General features: G+C 43.0%; 1 protein-coding gene across 3 annotated transcripts in view; it reads right to left on the bottom strand.

Moving 5' to 3' along the window:
* Iqsec2 (IQ motif and Sec7 domain 2) overlaps positions 1–10,705 on the bottom strand; it is an 82,216-nt gene that overhangs the window by 28,656 nt on the left and 42,855 nt on the right. The window contains exon 3 of one of the 3 annotated variants that reach the window (XM_021187633.2): positions 2,515–3,252. The exons of the other annotated variants lie outside the window; for them this stretch is intronic. Within the exon in view, the coding sequence (XP_021043292.1) occupies positions 3,153–3,252 (100 nt within the window). The 3' untranslated portion in view covers positions 2,515–3,152. Of the gene's footprint in view, positions 1–2,514; positions 3,253–10,705 lie in introns of those variants that run through there. 3 annotated transcript variants of the gene reach the window in all.

The raw sequence follows: 10,705 nt of genomic DNA, 5'->3' as shown, positions 1-10,705 counted from the left end.
GCCAGCCTGGTCTACAAAGTGAGTTCCAGGACAGTCAGGGCTATATAGAGAAACCCTGTCTCGAAAAACCATTAAAAAAAAAAAAAAAAAAAAAAAGAACCAACCAATCCCATAGATGCAAGTGAAGCTCAGGCAGCGAAAGTGTCTTTCTCTCAAAAACTTCCCTATCTTCTAGATAAAAGTTGCACTTGGAGCTACAAATACCCATGCCACCCCCATCACTTCCTATTGCCTCTCACTCTGCTCAATATGTTCCAAACAGGGAACAACAATAGGCTACTTGTAATTCCCATATAGCAAATGTATCCATCACATTTCTGCATTCAAAGGCTTGCTTTATTTTTCTTGTCCAAAATGTGTTTTCTCCTTTTTACCCTTGGACTTAACTGGCCTAGATGAGCTCATCTTCATTTTGTATACCCTGAACAAGCAGAACCTCCAGCCAAGAGAATTCTGACTCACTCTCACTCCACCAGCACCCAACAGGATCAGGTACTGTCTCCTCTGTCTCATGCTCACCCATCTCATCGTGGCCCTTATCACAAGTCTCTCTTGAAATATGCATTGCCCACTCTTGATCCCCATATCTGTTTTCCTTTTATATATATATATATATATATATATATAAATTTATTTGTATGAGTACACTGTAACTCTCTTCAGACATACCAGAAGAGGGCATCAGATCCCATTACAGATGATTGTGAGCCACCATGTGGTTGCTGAGAATTGAACTCAGGACCTCTGGAAGAGCAGTCAGTGCTCTTAACCACTGAGCCATCTCTCCAGCCCCATCCCTTCCCCCCACATCTGTTTTCCAAGAGTAGTGGCTTGGTGTGATTCACTTTTATGGAGCTACCATGCACAGGTCAGGGCCTAGTATACCTTGCTCAGCTACCTTGTCCCCTAAATCTACAGGTAACGTGTCTGTATGTATGTCACCATCTGTCTGATAACTGTTACCCTAAGAGTCCCATGTTTAAAAGCCAACCATCTCCTACCCCTGTGATTAAATTCACTGGGCACATACATACAAGCTTCCAGGTGCAGAAAGCCAGACTTCACATAGAAATCCCATATTCTCAGGATTCCTCAGGCCTTGGCTCACATAATCACACTTCCTTAGATATACAGCAACTCATGCAATCTCTCACTACTGTGAGACCCATCTAGCCTCACACGCATGTGCACATAGATGCACAGACACACGGAGGCATATTTTTCTCACCACAGATATAGGCCTGCTCCCTTCCCGCAGCATAACCCGCTTTGGTCCAGCCAATTCAGTTGCCTGCACAGGTGTCAAGCACTGTTACAGTTTCCAGTCTGTTCTTGACTTGCCCTTTTCCTTTATTCAGTTAACCCCCACCCACTTCCTTCTATCTCCACTCAAATAAAGTATAGATGATATTCTCCTGGTCACAGGTCACCTAGACTCACATATCTTGGAGAGACATTTGAGCACAGTAATTACTCGCCATTCTCCAACTTGACCCTGGTGCACACTAGTGGGGTTTTTCCCTATCCCTTGAAATGTCTTCTTGCCTCTTGCCACCTAATCAATTCTTTCCCAATACTCGAGACCCAATTTTTATCCATTTCCTCCAGCAAGCCCCCCACCCCCCGATCCTACCACTCCCCACCCACATTCCCATTTCCTAACATAAACACATCATGGAAGGGGGAGCACAAAATCACAAAGGCCCCTGTCTTCTCTCCCAGGAGTACCCTTAAAAGCAATGGTTCTCAACCTTCCTAACGCTGTGACCCTTTAATACAGTTCCTCATGTTGTGGTGAACCCCAACCATAAGATTATTTTGTTGCTACTTCGGAACTGTAATTATGCAACTGTTATGAATTATGATGTAAATGTCTGATGAAAGAACCACTGCTTTAAATAGTCTTAGCTTTCAGCCAGGTCAAGGAAGTGTTTGCAGTTTTGTTGGGGAAATGGCTTCCTCTTGGAGATCCTAAAGTTACAGTAATCCTAATATCACAGAATCATATCATCAGATTTTTAAGTGGTAGAATTATGAAATCTAAAATCATAGGATTGGGGAATCCAAGTATCATAACACTGTAGAAAAAGAACTCACAGAACTGCATTAAATATGTCCCAGAATCATACTATCTTCAAAGCTCATAATTACAGCTTTTTAAAATAGTAGCATCTCAGATTCTGAACGTCAGCGCTGGAAGAATTCTGGTGACCCTGGTCAAAGCACTCTCCCAATTTTCCAGGTGAGTAAACGATGTATTACAGAAGTCAAGGGCCATGTCCAAGATTAGCCAGTGCCAAAATGCCCCAGGCTAGGGCACTAAAGAAGGTGTGCTCCTGCCGGGAGACATTCACACATTTATTTTTTGAATGACTTTGAGGCATTGACAAGCCACAAATCAAACCCTACTCTGTCTTCCAGCCCTTTACCAGCTTTGGATAGAAAAGAAGGCAAAGTTCTGGTGGGGATGGAGACAGGGAGATGGGGTAGGGTGGAACATACATCAGACAGAGAGAAGAGATCAGCTTTTATTGATGGAAATTTCTTTATACATAGCAACACACATGCTGAAAGGCCTTTTCCTCCTAATCATGTTTACAGAGCACTATGGGAGTGATAGGGGTTGGGGAGAGGGTATGAGGTGAGGCCTTCAAGCAGTGGAGAAAATATGGCAGCTATGGCCACAGCAAGGGAATGAGTGACAGGGAACTAGGCAGACTGGGTTCCTGCTCCCGTCTGGTCCTCTGAGCCCTAGGCACCCTGCATCTCTGTTTGTGCTCACAGAGAACAGAGGTAGGTCCTTGGGGTGTCATTTGGAGACCTCTCCAGTAGTAACAAGCTCCAGGGTGCCTGGGAAGTGGGTATATGGGTGCAAGAGGGTCCAGGTTGCAAGCTCCAAGCTCCAAGCTCTGCTTCTCCCACATAATAGTAAAATCTAGGACTCCAGCTCTTTAATTCAGGGGCTAGAGCCTAGGGGAGACAGCAGGGGTGGGGAGGAATTCCAAGAAGGAGGTTGGGAAAGTAAGAGCATGATGCTTGCCCATCTGGTTCCTGAAGCAGGGGACAGGGTCCCATGAGGGATCCATAGAGGCAGGGGTGGGGGCTGGTTAAGGCTTTTGCTTCTGCATAGAAAATGGCCCTTGTCCTCTCAGTTACCGAGAGGAGGGACTACTGCATTCGGAGGCCGGACAGCAGAACTGGTGAGCGTCTTCCTCTTCCTCTTCCTCAGTTTCCTCCTCCTCCTCCTCTTCCCTGGGGCCAGGAAAGGCAGGGTAGAGGCCACAGGCAGGGGTGACAGAGAGAGGCAGAGACATTAGTTTGCAGAGAAGGGGAGATACATGAAAGGGCCAGAACTGGGAGGTTGAACTAGGATAGGGGTCCAAATGGGGTAGCCAGTGTGACACATTATCCAAGGCCACATTCAATTCAGTCTTCAAGAAAGGAATAGCCCTCCCCAGCCCAGCCTTAATCTTAGGGTCACCTTCCCAGTATAGAAACACAATTTCTGACTCTGACAGTTGCCCAACCTTAATTTTCCTATAAATAATAGCGACCTGTTTTATGCTAGAACTTAGTATACATTATCTCATCTAACCCCTACAATAACTTTGCAAAAGCACCATTTTAGAAATGATGCTTAACTTTAGAGACATTAGATAAGTTGGGCATAAAATACAGTCAGAATTTAATCCAGAGTTCTTAGAGCTTCAGGTCTCACACTCCGTCCTTCTACTCTGTCCTTATGGGACAAAGATTTGTATTTCATTAAGACTCAAGGTCAGCAAAAACAAGAAGATGCTTAGAAATAAAGCATGAGAAGTGTACAGCTTTAGAAGTAAAAAGACCTGAGTTCATGGGTTAGGGATGTAGCCCAATATAGATCCTAGCATATGGAAGGCCCAAGGTTACACTCCTAGAACTCCAAAAATAAAAGAAAAAAGAAAAAAAGAAAAAAAAGGAAAAAAAGAAAAGGAGAGGAGAGGGAAGAAAAGAAAAGAGAGGACGATTTGGACCTAGACCCAGGCTTTATAAGTGTTTCCATGATATGTGGTCTTGAGCATTGTAATGCGCCTCTCATCTGTAAAATGGGACTTATGGTTCTAACGCCCAGAACTGTTGTGAGGCCTAGGACATCAAATTCCTAGCAAACAATCACGATGGAAACAAGAACAATTCGGTTCTGTTAATTGTTTCTAAATCTCATTTCTAAGAGGCCAGACTGCATATGGCAGCCACTGGAGTGGCGTTACAGTACCAAGGAGTGTATGGGCTGGGAGGGGATCAGATGCCTCAGAAGTAAAAAGGTGGGTCTTCTGGGGACAACCAGGGAAATGGCAACATCCCATTCCCAGACTCAGTTAAGAAAATGTAAGAAGTATGGAATTCAGGAAAGAAAAGGATCAGAAAGAGATGAGGAGGAAAGATGACAAGCAGGGAAGGCACTGTGGTCCATCTGGCAGACAAGCACACACATGAATACACATACACACATGCACGCACCCTTCTCCAACCTGGAGATCCCTCTGACACACTGTTCTACACACTAAATCAGCACAATCACATAAACCAGGTCTCAAAGCCCTGAGCCTTGGTTTCCCACTCCCATCTCTACAATGTGATAAAATGCCATAGTTCTTACAGTTGTCATGAGAAAAGAATGACAGTCCAGTCTCACCGTGCATTTTCCTACTACCAAGGACAGGCTCCTGTTCTCTCTCCCTTGGACAACCTCCTTCTCCTTACTTTTTAAGCCACCTTAAAAGTTCACTCTAAGTGCCCATCTCTCCTGCTCACATACTCATCTTGGCTCTTCATTGTCTGATGGGTAAAGTTAAGACTCCAAATTGCCATTGAAGGCTCCCTCATCATATGGTCTCACCTGGCTTTTCTGGACAAATTGATTCAAACAGGCCTGACTTTCAATACCAGCCCCACCACCTACCACCTCAGTAGAGAGGGATCCATTTCTTTATTTTATTTTATTTTTTAAAGATTTATTTATTTACTATATGTAAGTACACTGTAGCTATCTTCAGACACTCCAGAAGAGGGCGTCAGATCTTGTTACGGATGGTTGTGAGCCACCATGTGGTTGCTGGGATTTGAACTCTGGACCTTCGGAAGAGCAGTCGGGTGCTCTTACCCGCTGAGCCATCTCACCAGCCCCAGGGATCCATTTCTTAACCAGCCTGGGACTCATTTTCCTTATCTGCAAAATGGAGACCTATCTATCCCATAGGGTATGGTAGGATTAAATAAATCCACGGATAGTTTGATGTTTAACACATGGTAACATTATTATGGCCACCATTGCCAGTGGTATCCACGTTGTTATACTCACTCATGCTGAACTGTCAACAAATGAGTTCATCATTCCATCTGTGTGCCTAGCCTTTTCACTCCTCTGAGCCTTTGCTGATTCTATTCAAGCTGAATTTCATGCACCTGATCAAATGCTGCTTCCCGAGAGCCATCCTCCCTGACTCCCAGGCATAGGTTATTCTTTGCTTCTACCTAGCTCCAGCATTTATGTGCTTGGTCAGGTCTCTTTGTTGATTTCTTTGAATTTCTTGAAGCATTCCTTTTACCAATCTCAATGCACTTATATGCCTTAACTACCACTACTACTTGGAGAGAAAGAGGGGTCACCTATACTATTTAAAACCAGGTTCCACCTGGACTCTGGGGCCCACCCCTGCTCTCTCATCCACAACAACCATCTCTTCTTTCTCCCACATTCTCAACTGCTCCCTCTTTGTTGCCTCCCTTCCTGTCCTCATTTATAGAAGCTCAAGTCTTTCCCATCTGGGAATCAAAACCCTCTACCTGCCTCCACATCTCCCTCTGTCCCTCTTTCTTCTTCACAGCTAAGCTTCTTGAGAAATGTGTCTACACTGGCCATCTCCATCTCAGTACCTCCTACGAGTTCTGCAACCCACTGCAATCTGCCTCTTGCAGTCATCACTGCATGGAAAATGGTTTTTTTAGAAAGGTTGCCCAGGACTTCCTCATGGTTGAAGCAATATAATCACTTCTACCCCAGACTTAACTCCTCCTGGTCACAAGATTTAATACTCTTAACAAGGTCACTTCCTTCCTTGGTGAGCCCCGTCACAGTTGGTTTTCTTGCTATTTCTCTGGCCCAGCCCTCTACTTCTTTTTGGGACCACTCTTCATGTTGGTACATCTTCCCCAGTTCTTCCTTCATATTCTCTTTTATGTCACTTCCCTTTAGTGATGTTATTCCATTTCGTAACTTCAGCTATGGTTTTATCTAACACAGATCTTTCTTCTGGGTCTAGGCTAGCCTGTCCAGCCTGTCCAGCCTGTCCAATCCTCAGGTACCAGAGGAACCTCTCCCACAACCTTATCAGTGTAAGCCTTGCCTTGCACATCTCCCACCTTAGTGAAAACTATTGCTTGACACCTAGTCACCTGTGTCCAAAACACACCTTAGAGTTACACCACCAGGCAGGCCCAAACTTTTGACATTTTGACATGATGATACCTCCATAGTTTATACTTCAAAATTGTGCGATCATGTTACAAGGGAAAAAAAATGCAAAAGGTCTCAACAATGTTTTAGGCAAGTTTAACATTTTGTATTAGACTAAATTCATAGCTACTACTAGTCAAGTGTAGCCTACACATTGGAGATTGGACACACATGCTTGATTCTTCCTGCTTCCTTAGCAAGTCAGAGTGACTGACTGGAAGTTGCTCATTTTACCTTCTAAATAGCTCTAACATTCTGTATATCATCAGCTGCTGGCACATTATCTTCTACTCCTTTTGCCCCTCATTCAACCTTTCTCAAATCCCATCATTCTTTCTACTGTTCTTCAAACACACGCACCATCTGGAATATCACTTAAACATTGTGTATGACTTTGCTGCCTGACTTCCATCAAGCCTCTGATCATCATTAAAGAGTTAACTCCTTAAAAGGTACAGCAACATCCTCTACCCCTTCGCCACACACATCCTGTTGTTTGTTAGTTGTCATATCCACCAGGGCAGGCATCTGTCTTGTTCAGTGCTCTATTGCTCATGCCTAGAATAGTGCTTTAGTAATTATTCATTCAATAACTGAATCCATTGCTAAGCCTGAAGACTCTTACTGTGAACTCCATTCTCAATCATGTCCACCTCCTCCTCCATCTTTCTTCACTCCCCATGTCTCTGACTCTGGTACTTTCTTCTGCCAGTCACTTCTCAGTCAACCTCTTCTCTGTGCTCACTGTTACTTTCTTAGTTTCTCTTTTCTTGGATGACTGCATTAGCCTCTTCCCAAATCTTCCTTCCCTCTAAAATGTTAATTTGATAAAGACACTTTTCCATTCAAGAACTGATCAAATCTCCCCAGCTGTCTACAACCCTATATTACCCCAGACAACTGCCTCTGCTCCACTAACATTTTTATTTGTTCTTTCTTATCTCCAAACTCTGTGTAGACTCTCAGAGCATCTTCCATCTTCTATCTTTAGCCTCCCTTTTTTGAGACAGGGTTACTCTGTGTAGCCCTGGCTGTCCTGGAACTCAATTTGTAAACCAGGCTGGCCTTGAACTCACAGAGATCTGCCTGTCTCTGCCTCCTTAGTGCTGGAATTAAAGTTGTGCACCACCACTAACAAGCTATTTTTAGCTCTTGACATCATTATGGATCTTAAGTAACTAGCTTAGATGTTACTTTCTTTGGAAAACTTTGTGTGACTCAGAACTAAGAAGTAATATCTCCCTCTCTCCATCTCCCTGTTCTCTAATCCAGAGGAAAATAAGTGTCTCTGGTGTTACTTGGGATCTCTAAGAACAAGGACTATGGTGGAAGTTAGTAATTAGGTATGAGACCAAGGACTTTGGATGGTGGGTGAGCATCAATGGAGGTTCTTGTTTCTTGTACTTTTATCCTGGGCTAATCTATTACCTGCTCTCTGTCATCCTGTTAATGTCTACTCATTTCTGTCCTCCTGCCCCTCACTGTTGCTATCTATAATAGTTTATACCACCAAACAGTTGGATTGAAGCTTATTAATGACTGTCAAAGGAATTGGATTCCAATCTTTGAAGTTAAAATGCCTCTAAATGAATGGTGCCCACCAGAGTTGTGCAATGTACTAACTACTTGATGCTACATTTTCTATGACAGTCCAAAGTCAAACCTCACACTGGCCTCTGTGTACACAATCCACTTTTTGTAGACAAGGCTTTCTGTATCTCTGGCTGAACTTTAACTCTCCATATAGTCAAAGATGGCTTCCTGATCCTCCCGCATTCACCTCCCATGTGCTAAGATTACAGGCATGTGCCACCTTGCCACAATTCATTTATTATATGGACTGGTGATGGGACAGTTCTACACTTGATCTTAGCCAAAAAGCTGAGAAGCAATGATAGGACATTTCTAAAACACAAATTTTCATCAAATTATACTCTCATTTCAGATTCTTTCATGTGATAGTTTGTTACCAAACAATTTTGGCTCTCAGCCTTTTTGAGGGGATACAAATTCCTTTACACATTCAATGAAAGCCACAAACTGTCTTCCCCATAAAATTATGTGCATTTAGTTATAGACATGTAGCATTTTGATCCAATTTCAGGAGGTTCGTGGGCCTCATGAAGCCATACACTCTACTCTCTTGCTCTATCTAAAAACATCCAGTTCTTTTGCATATGCCATTTCTTCTGCCTAGAATATTCTTCAGTACTTAACCCATCTGGCTAATTCTTACTTATCCTTTACGACCCAGAATGCAGGGTGAATTTATCTGTGCCAGCTCTAGACACAGGGATGGATTCCTTCTTTTGAGCTCCTATTCCTTACCCTCTACATCTTGTTTTCTTTTCTGTCACAGGCCTTCACAATCTTCCCTCAACTAACTGTGGATTCAGGGAAGACAACAGCCATTAGCTTTCATAGGCAATACTCGTAAGTGTCTACTGAAATAAGTACCAATGACCACAACTCTGAGTACCCATTATGTTCCAGGTTCTCAGTGATATGAATTCTGAATGCACTCATTTGAATGAGATCATCTACTCCTTAGTCACTAAAATTCATGATGTTGTTCATAGTATTCTGTTCTTTTCAACAAAGAAGACAATAGATTAAGAGATGTGTGAAGTTGTTCAAGTGACAGAGTTTGGACAGAGATTGCCATGGATGCCACAGCAAATAGTGGTATACTGTACCCTACTGCTCTGGATTGTACAATTACAAGAGAGTATCATCAAAAGAAGAGCAACAAGAACTAGGACCAGAGTTCTGGACCTGGGTTCCATTTTTCAAGACACCCCTTATTCTAATTCCTACAGAGGTCCTGCCAAGGCCAGGCACCTGATGCTCTCCTTATGTATCCTCCTCTTTCCCCAAATCCTGCCTGCTATGGTCAGGGCCAGTTTTCGTTTCAGAACAGTTGTCACACATTTATAATGTTGCACACTTTGTCAGTAGGAAAACAAGATCTGAATAGTCTTTCCTAGTCTTTAGTTGACAGCCACCCTGCAGTTTCGCACGTACCATCCCCAATCCTAAAAACAGCCTTGAGAGGCAAGTAGACATTAGCTTCATGACTAGACTGGGGAAAGAGTGGCCCAGAAGCTAAATGACTTGCCCTAAGTCACAGAAAGATAAATGGAAAAGGCTGAACTTGAATAAACTGACTCAACTACTTTCCCCCAGTGAAGTCATTATGCTTGGAAGAGTTAAAAAGACAAGGCATCATCATGAAGGAGGATGAAAGAGAATTATTATGTTTTTTCAATTCATTACAAATGTCACCTATAGGAAGCCTTTCCTAGGAGCCAGATGGAGTTACATGCCTTTATTCTGGCAGCCAGCTAAGCATAATTCAGTCTCATTCCAAAGTACACTGTGCCTCTTTCCTGCCTGCTAGACTAGAACTCCCTGAAAGCAGGGCCAGATATACTCCATTCCAAAAGAGCAGCATGCGCACTTAACCACTGAGTCATCTCTCCAGTCCCAAGAATGTATAGTTTATTTAAAGTGAAGATAAAATTTATTTTCATTGCTTTAAGTGTATAGACTAAGTAAAGGTAAAGGTTAGTCATAAATCCTGTCTTTATTTAAGGCATATATTATATAACTTTTTAATTAAGAGGTGGTCAAAGGGTTGGAGAAATGGTTCAGTGGTTAAGAGCACTGCCTGTTCTTCCAGAGGACTGGAGTTCTATTCCCAGAACCCCTAGCATCTATAACTCTAGTTCCAAGGTATCTGGTGCCCTCTTCTGGTCTCAATGGGCACTAAACATTCAAGTGCTCAGACACACATGCAAATAAAATATCCATGCACATAAAATCAATTAATAAATTAAAAAAAATTAGAAGACTTGGTCAAGAGTAGCATTTGAGACAGGAGGGATGGCTTATATATTAAGAGCATGCTGAGGACCAAAGTTCGACCCTTAGCACACATATCCGAAGCTCATAACCTCCTAGATCTCCAGCTCCAGGGGCATTCACTTGCAAACACTTGGTCTACATAGTGACTTCCAGGACAGCCAGAGCTATGTAGTAAGACCCTGTCTTAAAACAAAACAAAACAAAACAAAATAAACAACAACAATAACAAAGATACCTGCACTCCCATGCATATACCCATATACCACCAACACACACACACACACACACACACACACACACACACACAGAGAGAGAGAGAGAGAGAGAGAGAGAGAGAGAGAG

The sequence above is a fragment of the Mus pahari genome, chromosome X (assembly GCF_900095145.1).
Source record: "Mus pahari chromosome X, PAHARI_EIJ_v1.1, whole genome shotgun sequence".
Lineage (NCBI taxonomy): Eukaryota > Metazoa > Chordata > Mammalia > Rodentia > Muridae > Mus > Mus pahari.
This window is presented reverse-complemented; position numbering and strand designations above follow the sequence as displayed.